At 38.8% G+C, this 20,526-nt stretch overlaps 1 protein-coding gene across 2 annotated transcripts in view; it reads right to left on the bottom strand.

Moving 5' to 3' along the window:
• Nucleotides 1–1,322: 1,322 nt before the first annotated feature.
• Nucleotides 1,323–20,526, bottom strand: part of HMGCLL1 (3-hydroxy-3-methylglutaryl-CoA lyase like 1) — a 173,774-nt gene continuing 154,570 nt past the window's right edge. The window contains exon 7 of one of the 2 annotated variants that reach the window (XM_070514693.1): nucleotides 1,323–1,751. In XM_070514693.1, coding sequence (XP_070370794.1) covers nucleotides 1,482–1,751 — 270 coding nt within the window. In that variant the 3' untranslated portion in view covers nucleotides 1,323–1,481. The remainder of the gene's footprint in view (nucleotides 1,752–20,526) is intronic. The other variant, XM_070514691.1, reaches the window with a different exon arrangement.

Genomic DNA, 20,526 nt, shown 5'->3' with positions numbered 1-20,526 from the left:
CATAGATGGAACTTGAGGGCAGTATGCTAAGTGAAGTAAGCCAAACGGAGTATATGGTAGCATTTTGATGTGGAATCTAAAAAAGCTGAACTCATAGAAACAGAGAGCAGAATGGTGGTTGCCAGGGGCTGAGGGAAATGGAGGATATTGGTCAAAGCTTGCAAACTTCCAGTTAGTTATGAGATGAAGAAGTTCTGGGGATCTAATGTACAGCATGGTGACTGTAGTTAACAATACCATATTTAATACTTGAAAGCTACTAGGAGAGTAGATCTTAAATGTTCTCACCACAAAAAAGAAACAGTACCTATGTGAGGTGATGGAGGCGTTAACTAACCCTACTGTGGCAGTCATTTCTCAATGTATAAGTGTATCAGATCATCATATTGTAACCTTAACCTTAAACAATGTTATATGTAAGTTATACCTTAGTAAAGCTGAGGGCAAAAACATAATCTTGCTTCCAATACATCCCCAAATAGATTCTATGTGTTTGAGTCTTTGAACCATTCAGTAGGAAAGAAGAGAGAGCACTATCAGAAAATAATTTATATATTGGTAAAGATAACCAGATTTTGTTTACGGCTTCACCAACATAGGGTTTAAACATTAATGTTATGACTTAATTACATGATGAGCCTGGGGTGTTTGATCTGATGCACATTTCGACGTGCAGCACCTGGGGAGGTTAGATATTGCCACATGAATTTGAACTTTATTTTTCCATCTGCCTTGAGTGGCCAGGAAGCAAAATTATACAAAGCATAAAAAATTTAAAAATAAACATTTTAGTCATTGAAGCAAACTTTTACCAATAGCTCCTCTTATTTGTAAGGATACCACTTTATAAGGCCAAATTCTCATCCTCTGCTGATCTGAGTATGTTAATTGAGGATATTCTTTATGTTATCTAGATCCTAAACTTACTATAGCGACAGTTCTAATATTTTAAAGGAATAAAATATTAGATGGAATAAAATATTACCCTTTTAATGGGTAAGTGGCCTAACACAGGAACACATGAAACAGTTCTGAGGAATCAAAGCAACTTAAGAAACAGTAAAGGATCAAAACATTATATGATTTCCTTGCAACATATTTTAGCACGCATGCAAAGATAATGAATGCTTACCTATTTATTCATGGTCCGAACTCAGAAGGCTCTATTCCTCCTGATGGTGAGAAACATATCTTAAAATTGCCGAGAAAAGTAACCCAAATGCTGATTCAGATTAATTCAGTCCTCTAGGAAAACTAATCAGCTAGTTTAACTTTTGAATTCCCAATTAGAGGACATCTCACCTCTTTTTTTCTCTCCGTCCCTAAGAGGATATGTTCCTGAATGGAAAGCATGTTCAGGTGTGCAGGCTGCCTTCTGTGTCTTTGCTGGTCTCTCCTGTGGAGTGACTCTCTTGGCTTGTCTCTGTTTGTATTTCAGCAGAGTGCTGAGGAGTGGCTGGTCCACCGTGATACTTTGAGTTTCATGATTCCTTTTCATGGCTTCCAGCTTCGAGCCTTCGGTATATGGTGGATTTTCTTATTCTAAGGTTGGGCCTCTTTTGGCTCTCTAGAGAGGGTCTCAGCCTCCCTGCATTCCTCTGGGGAGGAAAATAGCTACTTTCTCTGTGCCTTGCTATATTATGCCGTACTCTGTTGAAGCTGACTTCAAACCCCTCCTTCAGCCATGGCATCCTTCGTGCTAGAGTTGCAGCGTCATGCTGGTTTGGCAATGTAATCAATGCACAGCTTTGCTGAAAAGAAAGAAATAAGGCCCTCTTTTACTGAGGTTTTCCCGAAACATATATGAGTAGTATTCCTCATTTCTGCCCTGGTCCCAAACCCACAGTGAGATCCACCATGGCTAGGATGAGATAGTGGGAGAGGGGGCAGCAGTGGTTGGGAAGGAGTTGGGGCAGGATGCCAAAGTTGAACCTCTTGCCTCTGCCTTCCTCTTCCCTCCATCTTTCCCAGGTTGAAAGCTCACACCTATTGTGGACTTTTCTTGTAGCATATCCTCCATGTTTTTCACATTATGACTTTTAGACAGCTTTACAACTCGAGTCTACCTGAGCTGATATGTAAAAGGAGGTTTTCTGAATTTAAAAAACACCGCTGTCTCTACACAAAGCCTAGCTTTCAATTCTTTTGTTTCTTTACATGCTTGAAAAGGCTAGATTTTAAGCTTGAACTCAACACTGGCTTCTTTGTTCTAAGACTGGACCCAATCTTTCTCAGGAGTAATGAATACTGCTGCTTTGCTGATTTCGTAGCTGTAGAGTATCTCAATTCAAGGGTAAAAAAATGGAATGGTTTAAGATTTTTCATTATTTTCCTATTACATACATACAATAGTTCAACTACAAGCTAGAGCTAGTAATGAGAAAGAGGAAATAAGGACAAGGCAAATGAGAAGAAAAGAAATTGGGAAATGAGAGAAATTGAGAGAAAGGGAGAAAAGAACAAGGTGCTAAAGGATATCACAATTGGCCCTGCTTCCCTCTCTTTCCACTTCTTACAGTATCTTAGCCCTATTGCAGATAGACGATGATAAGACAGTTCTCACTATAGCATGGAGGACCCCAAATATGAAACCACCTGTAAGACGATGCTTTGTAGGCCTATTCTGATTAAGCCTTTCTTTGTTTTTTGCTTGAAGAAGATTAGCCTTGAGCTAACATCTGTGCCAATCTTCCTCTATTTTATATGTGCGATGCTTCCACAGCATGGCTGACGAGTGATGTAGGTCCATGCCTGGGATCTGAACCTGTGAACCCAGGCTGATGAAGTAGAGCACGTTGAACTTAACCATAATGCCATGTGGCCGGCCCTCTGATTAGAACTTTGGAGGTTATAGTTGCTTCATTGTTGTTTTGCAAGTCATTGCAATTATCATTGCCACAGGTCAATCAGAAAAGAAGACCCAACCTCAAGCAATTTCCCCACATTGCATTTCATTTGCTGGCCAAACATAACCCCTTTCCTTAAGGTATGTGGATCACAGCTCTCTAAGATTTCTGAACTAGCAGTAGTTTGATTCCCCTTAGTAACTGATTTATTTTTAGATAATGGACACGGAATCTAGTACCTAAATACATTCCCCTTTATGATCTGGCTGCTATAAAGCTCAGAGTTTCATTTGCATCTAACCTTTAGAAAGTACTCTTAATTGTACAGACTTTTAAGATATTTTTATTTTCCGATACCTATTTGTATTTGCCTTCATTATCTCCCTTATTTATAATAACACTACAAGTAATAAGTGTATCAAACAGGATAGGCTGGGTTATTCTGCAGTAACAAGCGGTCACACAGTGTCAGTGGATTACAATAACAGAGGCTTCTTTCTTGCTTGCACTGCAAGTCCGTTACAGGGAAGCTCTGACTCCGCTCTGTTGCTTTTACTGGGGGATCTGGGCTGACAATATAGCTTTTCTCTGGAATATTACCAAAGGGAAACTGGAGATTATGACAAGGTACTTGTTGGGTCTTGATACTTCCATCTAGGAGTGACACATGTCATTTCTGTCACATTTCATTGGCCAAAGCAAGTCTCATGGTTGCCTGAATCAGTGAGGCTGGGAAGTGTATTCTTCCTCTGGAGAAACCCAGGGGATTTGGGGGATAAAAACAGTCTACCAAAATAGAGACATTTCTTTAAGTAATTACTCTGAACCTGGCATTCTTCTAAGACATAAATTTAATACTGGTCAGAGTCCTGTTTGGTATGTACTAGGGTTTTTTTTCCTGTAGATAAACAATGAGTTTAGAAAGATTAGGAAATTTGTCAGTTATCAATTTACCAGTTGATAAGGGGCCGAGTTGGGATTGGAACTGGATTTTTCTGGCCCCAAACCCAGTCTCCTGTTTATTGTGCTGTGTATGTTTACATAATCCATCTGGGATAAGGAAGGGGAGATAAATATTTGAATACAAAAAACCAGTAAGAAGCTGAAGGATCCACATTACCACTTCAGTGTTAAGAAAATCTGACTTGATGGCAGTGAGTTTTCCTCTAGCCTTATTTGAGAAACCAACTACCAATGGGCCAAAATAGCTACAAATAAGCTAATGATCTTCTCTCACTAGTAATTAATTAACTTGTAGCCTGGGGGCACTGACCAGTAGGTGTTCAGAAAATCAATAAAAGAAGGGGTCAATGGGAATAGCTGAAAGTAGTCAAACCAGATTTCTGAAATATAGAAATTATGTACATGAAGTTAAGTTATATGTATGAGAAAGAACCAAAGAACCAAATGAAGTCAGACTTACTACTTGCCTTTGTATTTTTTAAGATGCCATCCTTTTAAAGCTGAAAATAAAACTGTGGTAATTAGATGATGTCATAGGCCTCCTGATTAACCAATTAGTGATCACAGTGCTTTTCCTCCTTACAACCACTCTTGGGCTGTTGGATGAACAGCTTTATAGTTTCCTGGATGCCATTTTTTTTTTACACATAAAATTGCTCTTGCTTTTCCATTATTTTCCAGCGTGATTTCTTATGGCTCCCCTGAGAGTATATGAGGGAAACATCACTAATTCAACAAATATTGAGACACAATTATGCACCAGTTCTTATGGTGGACCTGGACGTGACAAAGACCCTCCCTGCACGGAGCTTAGATAAATAATTGCACAAATACCTTTGCAAATTAATATCAAGCATGGCAGCCTTCATTTTGGTCACACATTCCATTTGCACTCTCTTTACTTGGTATCCTGAATTTGACAGAAAAGCAAAATGCAAATGTATTCACCTCAACTTTAATATTATGTTATGAACCAATTGGTTGTATCCCCCACAAAATTCATATGCTGAAATCCTAAGCCCCCAGTGTGATGGTATTAGAAGGCAGGCCTTTGGGAGGTAATTTGGTTGATGAAAGTGGAGCCCTCATGAATGGGGTTAGCGCCCTTATAACAGAGACCCCAGAGAGCTCTCTAGTTTATTTTCCCCCTGTGAGGATAGCACAAGAAGTTAACAGTGTGCAAGCTTGAAGAGGGTCCTCACCAGAACCCAACCATGCTGGCACTTTGATCTCACACTTTCAGCCTTCAGAACTGTGAGAAATAAATTTCTGTTGTTTATAAGCTACATGGTATTTTGTTATAGCAGCCCAAACTGACTGAGACATATTCTCATTAGTATATATGGTACAATAGAAGGTAGGTATTTGTTAGTCATGGTGATGACTATTCATGCCTGGACAATTACACAGCAGAGATCTGGAAATATTTTTATCAGAATTGAAAACTTCTATCTTGAAGCATATCATTTTTGAAAGCTTAAAACGTTTAAAATTTCCTCATGAACATCAAAAATTATATTTAATACTTAAATTATACACCAACATTCAAAAATTATTTCAAATTACTTACCAGTAACATTAATGTAGAAAAATATCTGGATTAAACTTTCTTCCATTTCTTATGAGGACTGAAATTATGTTACTAATAGACTTCTTTTAGAGTTTATAAAAATAGTACTATACATTTAACTTTATTGTAATAAAAAGCCTTACAGTTTCTGGTATCCAGAATATATGACCGTATATTATGCTCATCCTCGAATATCTTGAAGCACATTGTGGAGCTTAACATAAAAGTAACAGGCCCTCAAACAGGTGGATAACATAAATTTCATTTTCCTAATGTATACCAGAATCTAAATTGCATCTTGCTTTCATTTGAAACCCAACTATTCAGTTGTGGTAAACTGACTTGATGGGAAGTTTATCTTAAGACTTATGTAATCTTCGCCCCTTGTGTATCATGATATTTGGGGAATATATTTTCTGGGGATCACATATGGTGGAACAATCTTTCAGGTTACCTGTTGTGACCCTGAGTTTGCATTATGGGGGAAAATATGCTTCCAATTAAAATTGTCCTATGGGGATGCTATTCTTTATGAATTCAGGGTGAAGAATAGCTAAGGAGTCTGGTCTGTGTCTGACAGCTGGTGCAAAGCACCTTGAATCAATAAAACTCTTATTAATTCCATCCTAAGCACTTGCTATTGGTTCACATTGACATGATTCTGTAAAGAACTGTAGATTCGAAAACCTCTAACACAGGTTATAGTCCAGAACAATGCCAATATTCCTGAGGAAGGCCTACATACTGACAAAAATAACATCAAATAAATAAATAATTGCACATCGGCAGTTTGTGGGCTCTGTTTTAGGTGCTTTGAGGATCACAAAGAAATTTAATGATGTAATTTATTACCCTAGATGATGTTTCTAGAAAACAAGACACAGAACTTTAACTTAAGGCTATGTAAACCAGGGCTTATAGAAGTCCCTCTCAAATATATGAAGTTTCCTCCTAAATACATGATCACTTTCTTTTGAAAGTGATCCAAACATTCACAAACTATCTCCTACATTTAACCCTGCAAAATGTTAAGCCTACCAAACATTCTGTACAATAAAGTCTAACTATAGGATGATTTTTTTCTTAGTCTTCTCTTAGCATAGTCTTTCAGATTCTTCAATATTCAGTGTATCATCTAGTGCAAAGCAGGGCAACAAAAGGTCATGTTAATTATCCACTGTGTAGCCTTCTTTACACATCTCTAGTTTGTTGCTATACGCTATTTGTCTTCTGGAACATATTTTACAATTTCACCCTCTGATTCCTGTTTGAGTATCCAGATCAAAGCGACAGTAATTTTCTCTTGTTATACTTACTACGGCCCCTCACCTCTAGTAGAATGTCAGTTTTATGGCCAAGAATGGGGAATGAGCTCACAGTTCATTCTCTTTCCCCCATTACAAGAATCTCGAGGTAATTAAAAAATTTTAAAAAGAGGTATTATTTTCATTCTAAATGCTCTTTAATGACCAATTTTTTGGTTAGTGCCATCAAGTTGATTCCGACTCCTTGTCACTCTATATACAGCTCTTTGCACCATCCTCTCACCTTCCAGCGCTCTATCAGACAATGCTCCACTGCTATTCATGGCCAAATATTTTGGAGGTGGGTGGCCAGTTCCTTCTTCCTAATCTGTCTTAGTCCGGAAGCTCTGCTGAAACCTGTCCACCAGGGGTGACCATGCTGGTATTTGATATCCTGGTGGCATAGCTTTCAGCATCACAGCAACACACAGCCGCCACAGTATAACTGACAGATGGGTGGTGTGGTTCCCTGACTGGGAAATGAACCCAGGCCCTGGGGGTGAGAGAGCCAAGTCTTAACCATTAGACCACAGGGCTGGTCAGCTGGTCAATAGGAGGAAAGATAAATCTCTCTCTTCTTTGTTTTTGTTTAGTCCTAAGGAATTGGGTGTTTGAGAAATATTTATTAGAATAATAACATCACATCACATGAAAAAATTGATTCCTGCTAAGTAATTTAGTCATTTTTATTTCTGGCTTTTTGTCCTGAACAAAATATATAGTTGGGGAGAGTGATTGCTGTGTTTGAGCACTGAGCACACAGCTGTAGAAGAGGTTTGAGCCTCTAACCATAACTCCCAAGCATCTGCCTGTCTGACCTCCTTGCATATTATAATTTATGAGGTCTTTATTAACCAGTTTGTGTTCACACCTCCATATTCCCCCATTTTTCCCTGTGCTTCAGCCACAAGAGCCTTTTTTGAGTTTCCCAGATGCATCATGCCCCTTCCTTCCAAAGGGTCTTTACACATGGTGTTCCCTTCACATGAGATGGTCTTTTCCCTCCTCTTCTGCTGTTTAGCACTTAATTCTTCTTCCCCTTCTGATCTCACGAATCCTGTCCTATGAATGGATACACTTGGCAAGGTCATATCCTCTGCCGTACACTGCTAGAGAAAGACAAGCTTCTCCTTCATGGCACTTACTACCAGTGCAATTGTCACCTGATGATAATTTCTATGATTCTCCCATTTGATAGTTGTATGAGGAACCATTGGCAATTTTATTCATTGTCATATTCCTAGAACATAGTACCACCTGGCCCCTATTTGGCCTTGCTGACATAAATAGTTGCTTTTCCAGGATCCAGTCTCACCCACTTCCATATATAGAATTATTATTTTGTTTGGGATAGCAATATTCTCAAATAAAATGCTTGAGTTCCCTGACTCTTTAACAACTAAGTATAGTGATATGACACAGTTCTGGCCAGTGATAATGGGAAAGCTGCAATCTTCCTCATAAAAAGAGACAGATGCAGCAAGACTGCTATAGCTCCTTCTTCTGGCCTTGAATGTGAATATAAAGAGTGGAGCTATAGAAACCATCTTGAGACTGTGAGAAAACCAGCATAAAGATGAAAGATAACATGCTTTCATCATGTGGAGCAGAATCAGCCTTATCAGGGTTGTGATCACTCACATAGACAGAGTGGGCCTCCACCCAAAATTGGTTCAGATGTTGAAACTGATGATGCCACCCATACCAAGAGGATAGGGAGAGATGTAGCATTCTCGTACTGAATCTTAGAAGATTAGGGAAGATATCCAAGCAGATCTGAAAACAGCTTGGACGAAAGAAGGGGTAAATGGCCCTAGGTTTTATTGTGGCTAGGAGAAAGAGCCAAGGTGGTAGTTCCTGCACAATCTGAACTTCCATGCTGGTGACTGCATGGTTTGAACTTCCCCACCAGCCCCAAGGGAGGGAGCACCTGGGCTTTCTTATCAGCTTGCCCCAATGTAGCACAGAAGGGTAAGGCAGGGTAGGGGGACTGGAAAGCTGTCAGTGGTCACACGTCAACAATGGAGTCAGACATTTTATTACACAGGGCTTTAGACAATAACCGCAACCATGTTCCTAGATACTCTTGTTACTTGCAAGCACACACAATCCTAACTATACAGTAGGTGCTCAATAAATACTTATTTTTTTTGTTGAGGTATAATTGACATATAACATGGTATTAGTTTCAGGTATACAACATAATGATTTGAGATTTGTAAGTATTGGAAAATGATAAGTCTAGCTACAAATGATAAGTCACAATAAGTCTAGATAAGATCCATCACTATACGTAGTTACAGATTTCTTTTTCTTGTGATGATTACTCTTAAGATGTACTCTCTAAGCAGCCTTAAAATACGCAATACAGTATTATCAACTATGGTCACCAAGCTGTACATTATGTCCCCATGACTGACTTATTTTCTAACTGGAAGTTTGTACCTTTTAACTCCCTTCATCCATTTTACCCAACTCCCACCCCCTACCTCTGGCAGCCACCAATCTGTTCTCTGTATCTATGAGTTTGGTTGGTTTTTAGTTTTTTTACGTTCACATATGTATGAGATCATACAAATTTATCTTTCTCTATCTGATATATTTCACTTAGCATAATGCCCTCGAGGTCCATCTGTGTTGTCCCAAATGTCAAGATTTCATTCTTTTTTATGAATAATATTTCATTGTATTTGTAGACCACAAATTCTTTATCCATTCTTCCACTGATGAACACTTAGGTTCTTTCCATATCTTGGCTACTGTAAATTACACTGCAATGAACATGGGAGTTTATATATCTGTTTGAGTTAGGCTTTTCATTTCCTTTGGATAAATACCCAGAAGTGGAGCTGCTGGATCACATAGTAGCTCTATTTTTAATCTTTTGAGGAACCTCCCTACTGTTTTCGATAGTGGCTACACCAATGTAAATTAATGTAAAATAATAATGTAATGTAAATAATGTAAAATTAATCTGAAATACACCAACAGTGCACAAGGTTCCCTTTTCTCCACATCCTTGCCAACATTTGTTATTTCTTGTCTTTTTGATAATAGCCATTGGTAGGCTGCCTTTTCATTTTCCTGATGGCTTCCTTTGCTATGCAGAAGCTTTTTAGTTTGATGTAGTCCTACTTGTTTATTTTTGCTTCTGTTGCCTTTGCTTTTGTTGTCAAATCAAAAGATTATCGCTAAGACCAATGCCAAGAAGCTTACTGCCTACATTTTCTTCTAGGAGTTTCATGGTCTCAGGTCTTATGTTCAAGTCTTTAACCCATTTTGCGTTAGTTTTTGTATATGGTGTTACATAGTGGTCCAGTTTCATTCTTTTGCATGTCGATGTTCATTTCCCCAACACCATTTATTGGGGAGACTGTCTTTCCCCCATTGTATATTCTTGGCTCCTTCATTATAAATTAATTGAACATATAAGTGTGGGTTTATTTCTGGGCTTTCTATTCTGTTCCATTGATCTGTGTGCCTGCTTTATCACACTGTTTTGGTTACTGTAACTTTGTAATATAGTTTGAAAACAAGAAGTGCGGTGCACTCAGCTTTGTTTTTTCTCAAGATCGCTTTAGCTATATGGAGTCTTTTGTTATTCCTTACCAATTTTAGGATTGTTTGTTCTATTTCTGTGAAAAATGCCATTAAAATTTTAACAAGAATTGCATTCAATCTGTAGATCACTTTGGGTAGTATAGACATTTTAGCAATATGAATTTTTCCAATGTATGAGCATGGAATAACTTTCCATTTATTTGTCTCTGCTTCAATTTTCTTCATCAGTGTCTTACTGTATTCAGTGTACAGGTTTTTCATCTTTTCGGTTAAATCCATTCTAGTATTTTATTCTTTTTGATGCATTTGTAAATAGGATTGTTTTCTTTGCTTTTTGTTTTCTTTCTTTTTTTTTTTCAATGAAGAAGTTTGTCCCTGAGCTAACATCTGTTGCCAATCTTCCTTTTTTTCCTTGAGGAAGATTGTCCCTGAGCTAATGTCTGTGCCAATCTTCCTCTATTTTGTATGCGAGATACCACCACAGCATAGGTTGATGAGTGGTCAATAGGTCCGTGCTGGGGATCTGAACCTGTGAACCCTGGGCCATCTAAGCAGAGTGTGCGAACATAACCACTATGCCCCAAGGGCAGCCCCAAAATGGGATTGTTTTCTTAATTATCCTTTCTGATAGTTTGTTCTTAGTGTATAGAAACAGAATTTTTGTATTGATTTATGTCCTGTGGCTTTACTGAATTTGTTTATTAGTTCTAACAGTTTTTTGGTGGAGTCTTCAGGGTTTTTTATATATGATATTATGTAATCTGCAAATAGTGACAGTTTTACTTCTTCCATTCTGATTTGGATGCCTTTGATATTTTTTTCTTGCCTAATGCTCTAGCTAGGATTTCCAACACTGTGATGAATAAAAGTGGTGAGAGTGAGTGTCCTTGTTTTTTCTTGGTCTTAAAGGAAGAGCTTTCAGTTTTTCACGATAGAATATATTGTTAGCTACAGGCCTGTCACACATGGCCTTTATTATGTTCAAGTATGTTTCCTCTATCCTCACTTTGTTGATATTTTTAATCATAAATGGATGTTGAATTTTGTCAAATGCTTTTTTGCATCTATTGAGATTATCATATGATTTTCAACCTTCATTTTGTTAATCTGGTGTATCACATTGATTGATATTGTGGATTGAACCATCCCTGTATCATTGGAATAAATCCTACTTGATTGTAAGGTATGATCCTTTTAATTTACTGTTGAATTCAGTTTGCTAATATTTTATTGAAGATTTTTGTATCTATATTCATCAGGGATATTGGCTTGTAATTTTCTTTTTTGTGACATCTTTGTCTGGTTTTGGTGTCAGGATAATGCTGGCTTTGTAAATAAGTTTGGGAGTGTTCCCTCTTATTTTTTTGGAAGACTTTGAGAAGGATTGGTATTAATTTTTCTTTGAATCTTTGATAGAATTCACTAGTGAAGCCATCATCTTAAGTCCTGGACTTTTCTTAATTGGGAGGTGTTTGGTTACTGATTTAACCTCCTTACTGGTTATCTGTCTATTCAGATTGTCTATTTCTTCATGATTCAGTCTTGGAAGGTTATATGTTTCTAGGAATTTATCCAATCCTTCTAGGTTGTCCACTTGGTTGGCAGATAATTGTTCATAGTAGTCTCTTATTATCCTTTATATTTCTGTGGTATCACCTGTAATGTCTCCTCTTTCATTTCTAATTTTATTTACTTGAGCCCTCTCTCTTTTTCTTTGGTGATTCTAGCTAAAGGTTTGTCAATTTTGTTTGTCTTTTCAAAGAACCAGCTCTTGGTTTCATTGATCTTTTCTATTGTCTTTTTAGTCTATATTTCATTAATAAGTACTTGTTAAATGATGAAGAAATTGCTGAGAATTTATAAAGTATCCACAGGCTTAGACTTTCAGGGTCTCAACCCTTATATTTTTCTGTGCATACTATGTCCTTTAACTTGGGCATTGTAACAAAGAACTGAGTACAGAGGTGATAAGTAAATTCATGAAATGGTACATGATTGTCTACACTTGCTAGAGTTTCAGGCCAGACAGTGAGGCAAACCCAAGATAAGTAATCTGGAGCCATTGCGACTGAAAGAGATAAAGGTTGGCATAAAAATAGACAAATACACAGAAGTACATTGTGTGCCAGAAAGGCCAACAATTGAAATGAACTCTATTCGTCTAGAAACTCTTTATATTTTCCCACTTAAGCACTGTCCAGTCATTGGTTCCCAGTAGCCTTGGCTGGTCTAGATCTTGGACTCCATGTAGATCCTTATTTGGAAGACCCTGTTCAGCACATCAGGTACACTTCAGAGCCATTCAATTACATCTGTACTTGTCACCCTGTAGAGTGAATATCAAACTTACACTGAGGTACCTTCCAAGAATTTGAGTGGAATATTGATAAAGAGAGGACTGAAGCTGCTTTGTTCACTACTGAAACCTCAGAACTGAGCAAAGTGTTTATTTTATGTATGTGCTTAATGAATACTTGTTAAATGAATGAATAAAATTTACTACTCTGAAAGCTGTAGGCAAATAAGAACCCTGATTTCCACTTGTGCTTTTTCAATTCACTTACAGCAGAACCTACAGGTTTCATTAACAGCTCATTAATTTGTGCATGAGGCAATCCTAGCAAAAGTGGTGCACATATCAAATATATCTTGGCTGCTTACTAACTTTCTGCTGGGCTTCCCCATCTTCAGTGATTTAAAATAGCAAGTGAAACGGAAAATGCCAAGACATGATTTAAAAGTAAGAACTCTGCCAATTTAGGAAAATGAAGGCAAAGTTTCCCAAAACCATGGAATCTTAGGCCTTATATTTAGCCCTATATCTCATAGCAACTGAGACTGTTACTAAATGAAGTTTATAATAAATCCCCGAATTATCAAGACAGCAAGTTATGTCAATTCATTTATTCCTTCAACTTATACTCATGAGATGCTACAATATGTCAGATATCATGTGAGGCACTGGGGATACACAGGTACATGTAACATTGTCTCTGAATTTCAGAAGCTCACAGTCTAGTCAGAAAGACTGGCACAAAGAAGAGTGATCAAGGATGAGCAAGTTGGCATGGGACCATGATGGATGAGTAAAGCTACCCATGGGAGATCGACATCAGAGGCCAGAAGAGCACGTGGAAGGGCAGGATATTCAGTAGTGATGCGTTTTGAGAGGGTTTGAACAGAGGCTATGGAGGGTAGGGTAGTAGAAGATGACAGGAAATTATACTAGAATGCTAGATTAAATCTCCATTAGGAATGGCCTTGTGCGTGGTGAGCAAATAAATCCTGACCACAGAAATACTTCCTACAGAAATGTTTATTCTAAAAATACTTGGGATTTAAAGCAGAAACCTTCAATTACTCTGGAAAATCATGTATCTTTAATAGCCCATCTTTAATTATCCATCTAGATAAATGGTACTATATATGAGTTATGAGAAATAAGAAATAAAATATGATTTTTTCTAAACAAACTAGTTAAAGATAGAAGTAACCGATATCCCTTCAAAACTGCTGCCTTGTAGTTCTGGACACCTCCTCAAACATTCTGCCAGTGAAGCAATTGTTTATTTACTGCTCACTGAAATTATTTTAGAAAAATTTGACATATTCTTTCAAATTACCTAGAAAGTTGAGAACTTTTCTTGTGGCAGCCTAGATCTGAGTTTTAGAAATAAGTGAATATCATTTGAATAAAAATCTAGTGAATAATTGAATTGTTTAATATCATGATTCTTAATAATATTAACAAAACATAACAAAATTTGGTTAATACTATCTTTAACAATATCAGCATAATATAAAAATTGAATGTGACTATACATTAGCGAAATTTAGTTTTTTGTATGGAAGAGATGCAATGCAATTCCAGTTCTAAAAGATAATGTCATTGACATGAATGTATGGCTTCACAAAACGACAACTTAGGAGGACAACCTCACCTGTACACATTAAATACCTAATGATGGTGCTCTACTGTTCCAGAACTCCAGCAGGTCCACAGAACAGTCTCTGGTCACCCGAGTGGTAAAAGACCAGTAACAGCTGCAGACTAAGAGCTTTGCAATGTCTGTGTTGGACACCGTCCTTTACGTGTGTGTACAAATGCCTTACAGAAACACACACATCTACCCTCACTCATGCTCCTAACATCTGTCATCACATATTTCTCCCTTCTTCCTCATTGTCCATAATTCTAACTGAACTTCTCTGATACTCAACGCCTGTGAAGACCTTAGGAATTGACAAACCTAGGACATACTGCTTTTTGTTTAAACACAGGTCCATAGATATGTTTTTCTTCATACAAAAGTGATAGGTATCTGATCGTATAGGCTGCTATAAGAAAGAGACAGAGAGCAGAGCCCCAGAGTTTATTCATCTTATGAAGTTTGTACTCTTTAACCATGTCCCCATTACCCCCCTGGTAACCATCATTCTAGTATGGTGATTATAGCTAATAATACTGTATTATATACTTGAAAGTGCTAAGAGAGTAGATTGTAAACATTCTAACCACAAACAAGTCTTAACGGTAATTATGTGACATGGTGGAGGTGTTAACTAGGACTATAGTGACAACCATTTTGCAATATATATCAAATCATCACACTGTACACCTTAAAATTACACAATGGTATATGGCAATTATAGCACATAAAGCTGAGGCAGGGAAGCTAGTAAACACATGTGAATCTAAGTAGAAATGCGTTAGGGGTTACGCTTACAAAAACATGACCGAGGTTTTAAATCTCATTGACCAGTTTCGTAGAAAAGGTTTATTGAAATTCACTAACATATGGCTGCTTTCCTAGAGTCTGTCAGTTGTTCTTGCAAACTTATGAGACGAAATAGAATTTTTTATTTTTATAACAAATGAATTTTAAAAATAAAACCACTGAAATTCTCATTGGAAGATTTTTAGACAAAGTGAAATAGTCACTTTCCAGTGTTGTTTTAAAGGGAGAAAATAGGAAGTTTTTATGGGGAGGCGTACATTATTTTTAGCAAAAAAAAAATCTAATAATGGAAATATTTCCAAATAAACTATTTTCAAAATAAATTTTTAAAAAATCCAGACATTGGTATTCCAATTCCATTGCTTCCCCTCTTCTTTGGAGTATACACGTATTCAGAACACATGTTTTGTCAGCTGACTCCCAGATGATTCAGTTTCAACTTGATGAAGCTCCTGGGGAAAGCAGGCAGTGTTTCTTTGTAATGCCACAGGCCTCTGACAATGCTTCCAGAGTGCCTTCCCACCCATCCAAGACGTTGGCATTCATGTACTGAAAGAGAGAAGCCATTGTGAAAACCTTCTGATTGAGAGGAAGCTTTTCAGGATTCAGAGGATTCAGGATAATGGTCTGGCTACCTGTGATGTGTTGGCTTACTTTACCAGTGAGAGAGGCCTTAAAGAACTAGCTGGAAAAATGAAAGTTCAGATGAAACAGTTACCAGAAGTTATGAGGTATTTCTTCTTGATTCCTAGAAGGGTTTAAGCTCTTCCATAAACCACATAAACTTGCTACTATGGTTCAGTTAGGTCAGAGGATAGATAATTCCTATGGAAGCAAAGATTCGTCCTCTTCAACTAAGCACACAGCTTCACAATGGAAGCATGTAGAATAGTATCCTGTAGAACAAGAAGGAAGTAGGAGCCTGCCTCGCTGGATAGCCCACCAAATAAATACTGGCCACTTGTGTGGCAATAGATATCAAATCCACCTGCTCACTTGTCCAACTGCCCAAAGAGTAGGACAAATTCCCAACGTTCATGAAATTTCTGACTTTAGGTGATGCCGAATATGGAGCCTGAGCCTGTCACGATGTTCTTTAGACAGGTTTACTCAGCAAATCGCATAGTAAATTGCTACAGCAACTATAGTCATGTGAAATGCAAAAAAGGATCAGCTCAGAGTGCATAGCTCAGTGATGCAGCATAATAAGTAAGTCCTGAGAGCTTGGTGCCAATCCGAGATTACATGATTCTGGAGTTTGATGGTGAGCTGTCTCTTTTGGGATCATGGCAGGCCCTTTAAGACAATGCAGCCTTCACATGGAAGAGGAGGATCTCTTACAAGAGACTCTCTGAGCCATAAACAACTGTAAAGGAGGAAGAGTTCCACTCCAAGGCAGTGCCATAGAAAGGGACAATAAAAGTGATGATGGTTAACATTTACCGACCACTCGCTAAATGCCAGACAATTTGCCAAATGCTTGTAACCATTATTTCATGAAATCCTTCCAACAGCTGTATAACTAAGTGCTATTATTATCCAAGTTTACAGGTGAAGGAAGTGAGGTTTGAAGTGAATTTTAAAGGTATTGACCAAGGCTATATAGTCACTGAGTCGCAGATCAGATGGTGCCAAAGAAGACTCAAAACTGGTGGCTATGCAGTGAGTCCAGTAAACTTCCTCTCTCAATGGGACAGCATAATTTGGTGACAATGTCTCCCTCCCTCAATAGATGCATTATTTTTAATCTTCCTTTACGACTATCCCTAGTGCTCCCTTTAATTTGCTTTTATACTTTATTAATAAGCTTGAGGGATACTAAATATAGAAAACTGGTGGAATTTGTCTCTCATCCATGCCTCCTGGAGAAATCCTGAGGATAAGCCTGTTCACATGGCTCTTCCACCTTATGCAGCAGGGAAACAGAGTCAAGGGGATGAATGTGGCAGGGGATGCTGACATCTGTTCTGCATGCTCCACTCTCCCTTGTTTCATGTTGGAAACGTGGAGTGATATGGCTGTTTGGATTATATGAGTTTTATTTTAAATGATGCTTTGTTGTGTGAATGTAGAACACGCAATAAACTGAGTCTTGTCTGTTTTTCTCCTCAATTACAAGGGTGGTAAATCACTGTTTTGGAAGGCAGTTCACCCTAGAGCAGTATTCTCAAACTTTATGGTGCCTGAGAAGTGTCTGCACGGCCTGTAAAAAGACAGATTGCTGGGTCTCACCCCAGAGCTGCCGATTCAGTAGAACTGGGTTGGGACTTCAAATTTGCATTTTTAGTAAGTTCTAATTTGTCTTCTAATGAATTGGTATTCTGTTGCTTCCCTCATCTCTGGAGTAGACACATATTAATGATATGGATTTTGTCAGCTGACTCCCAGAGGACCCAGGTACATCTGAATAAAGCTTCTGGGAAAAGTAGGCCATGTTGCTGACGCTGCTCGTCCTGGGACCACATTTTAAAAGCCACTACACGAGAGCAGATTTTCAACTGTGGCTGCACATGAGACTGCCCTTGTACACGCGCTCTTTTAAATGCTGATACTTGAAATCCCACTCCAGACCAGCTACATGACAATCTCTGGAGGTGAAGCCCGGGCATCAGTGCTGTTTCCTCCCCCTGCCTGCACCCCCAACCCCCACCAACCTGTCCTCCACTGATGGATCGAATGTGTGGCCGGAAGTGAGACCACAGAGAGGAAGTTTGTGTCAGCCACAAAAAATTGAGTATTATATCTCTCCCAAGACATGATTCTGAAATACCTATAAATGAGAACTACTTAAGGAATACTAAATTAATGAGGTCTTCACAGCAAATTATCATGAAATCTTTAACTCTTAACCACAAAGATGGCAGCTGATGGAACGGGCTTGCTCTTCTTGATGACATGTCCCAGTGGACTTTTGAATAGGCGATGCAGATCTGGCTCCTTGGATAGGAGAAGAGAGGTTCCAGAAAGTTTCGATGAGGAAACTGGGCTTTACTGTCCCTCAGTGGAATGGTGTACACGTGTGAGTGTGTGCCTGTGAGTGTGTGTGTGTAAGAGAGATACAGATAGGAAGGAATTACATGTATTCTTGTAGCTAATGCCTCTCTTCCCCCTCAGGAAGGTTTTTGTTGTTACTGATATGGTCAACCTTTTGTACTGATTCTGATGGATTGATTCCTGCTAAAAGGATATTTGTTTCTCTGACAATTTTACTTTCTCTAGCATTTCTTAACATTCTCTTAAATTTCTTTGGCACATATATGTATCCATTCCTTAATTCAATTATTCAATATATATTTTGAGGATTTTTAGTAAGCATTACTTCCAAACTGTTATGAAACAAATAAACTCTAATGAACTATCAAGGATTCAGGAAATTTTAAAAAATATATTAAAAAGACAGAGTTCAAGTGGAACGGTTTCCTGTCTTAAATTCCTGTTTGTGTTAAACTCATTTCTATTTTTTTTTTTTTTTTTGAGGAACATTAGCCCTGAGTTAACTGCTGCCAATCCTCCTCTTTTTGCTGAGGAAGACTGGCCCTGAGCTCACATCTGTGCCCATCTTCCTCTACTCTATATGTGGGACGCCTACCGCAGCATGGAGTGCCAAATGGTGCCATGTCCGCACCCAGGATCTGAACCAGCAAACCCCGGGTTGCCAAAGTGGAACGTGTGAACTTAACCGCTGCGCCACCGGGCCGGGCCCTCATTTCTATTTTTATTTTTCTTTCTAACTAATATTTATTGGATAGCTGTTGTACTAGGCCCTCAGAAGTAAGAGTGAAGCTGGTGCATATATTCTGTCGAGGAAAGAAAGAAAATAAACAAATAAGGAGTGAAAAATTCTATAATGAAAATTAGAATTAAACTAGTTGATGCGAGAGAAGGTAACTGAGGCCTTACTCTAGATTGAGTTATCCAGGAAGACTCACTAAGGAGGTGACATTTATGCTGAGACCCGAATGGCAAGAAGGAGCCAGTCATGTCCAGAGAAAGAGCTTTACAGGCAGAGAGAATAACTGAGGGAAAGGATCCAAGATGAGGCTGAGTCTGGCTCATCCCAGGAGCAGAGAAAAGACAGTGAGCTGGAGCGCAGTGCATGAAGGGGGTGGTACAGGTGTTTTGAATACACAAAGCTTCAGATGCCCAGCAGACACCTAACGAGAGGCGTCCAACAGGCAAGTGCGTTTTAGACTGTAAAGAGCATAGGAGTCCTGTGAAGAGCCTGTTCGAAATGCAGATGGTGATGCAATCATCTTGGGTGGAGCCCAAGATTCTGCATTTCTCACAAGGTCCCAAGCGATGAGAACTCTGCCAGCTGTCAAACACATTTCGACTAGTGGGGATGTAGGCAGTTTTGTATTTGTGAGTCTATAGTTAAACACAAAGGAGAGAAGGAGGGGACCCCAAAATTAAAGAGGTGGTAGGACATGGGACCAAGGAGGTAGTAGTGGGACGCGAGATGGACATAGAACCCAAGGAGTGCTTCGTGTAGTTGGGACTGTGTCAAACAGAGAGGTAACAAGAGCAGGAGGACGCATGGGTGGACTTGGGTTTAGCAGGTAGCAGCCCTTAGGAACGTTTCATAAAGTAAGTGACCTTCTAATCCTGCTCTGGGTGGGTTTCAAACTTCTCCCTTCTTCTCAAGCCCTCACTCCACCCGACTCTAATGTCTGACATCTCACTTCCTATCGTCCTGAAAAAAATAGAGACCAATTAGTAGGATCGACCACTTTCCTCTTAAAAAATCTACACCCCTCAAATTTAAAACTTGTCCTATTTCCATCCTTTTGTCCTGTCTCTGAGAAATTGGATATGGTCCTTCCTTAGAGTTGTTAACTCATCTGCCTTCAATTCCTTTACCCTGTCTCACCACCAAAGGCGCTCCTGTCAGCTGGTGTTCCCCACTACGTCCCTGATCTGCTCAAGGTCACCAATGACCTTCAGTGGTCTATCCAAAAGGTCTTCCCCACTCTTAAGAGTTTAAGGAAGGGGCATGTGATGGTAGTTTGCCCAATGAAACATGAAAGGAAGACTGGGATGGCGGTAGGGAAACACTCTTCATTGATTTAAAAAAAAAAAGACATTCCAGAAGAAAAAAGCCCTCTGAAGAGGCTGAGCACAGTGTGGAACGTGAGGCCCGGAAATGTCACAGAAACCTTGCAGTCTGAGGAACAGGAGCCTGAAGGTGAGCCAGCACTTCAAGACAGGAACACGGGGAGAAACTTTTTGCTTGTAACACAATTGAGCCACTGAGTTAAACAATGGTGAAAAAGCAATATTTCTGAAATATTTGAGAAAACTGTTGTCCTTGCTTAAGCCTATTAAGGTTTTCTGTTACCACAGTTTAAAGCAGCCTGACCAATATACTCTACCACAGCAGAATGTGCCCTTCTGCCAGAGCTGCTCAAAGGCAGGAAACACAGTTTCTCTCCGTGCTCTCTCTCTCCTTCCTTTTCTCCCACCCTCTCCCCCTCCCTCCATCCCTTCCTCCTTATCTCCATATCTCCAAAACTATTCTTTTCCCTTTCAGGCCTGCCTCACAC

Source organism: Equus asinus, chromosome 8, assembly GCF_041296235.1.
Source record: "Equus asinus isolate D_3611 breed Donkey chromosome 8, EquAss-T2T_v2, whole genome shotgun sequence".
In the NCBI taxonomy this organism is placed as follows: Eukaryota; Metazoa; Chordata; class Mammalia; order Perissodactyla; family Equidae; genus Equus; species Equus asinus.
Note: the sequence above shows the minus strand (reverse complement) of the source record. Positions and strands in the feature narration are given on the sequence as shown.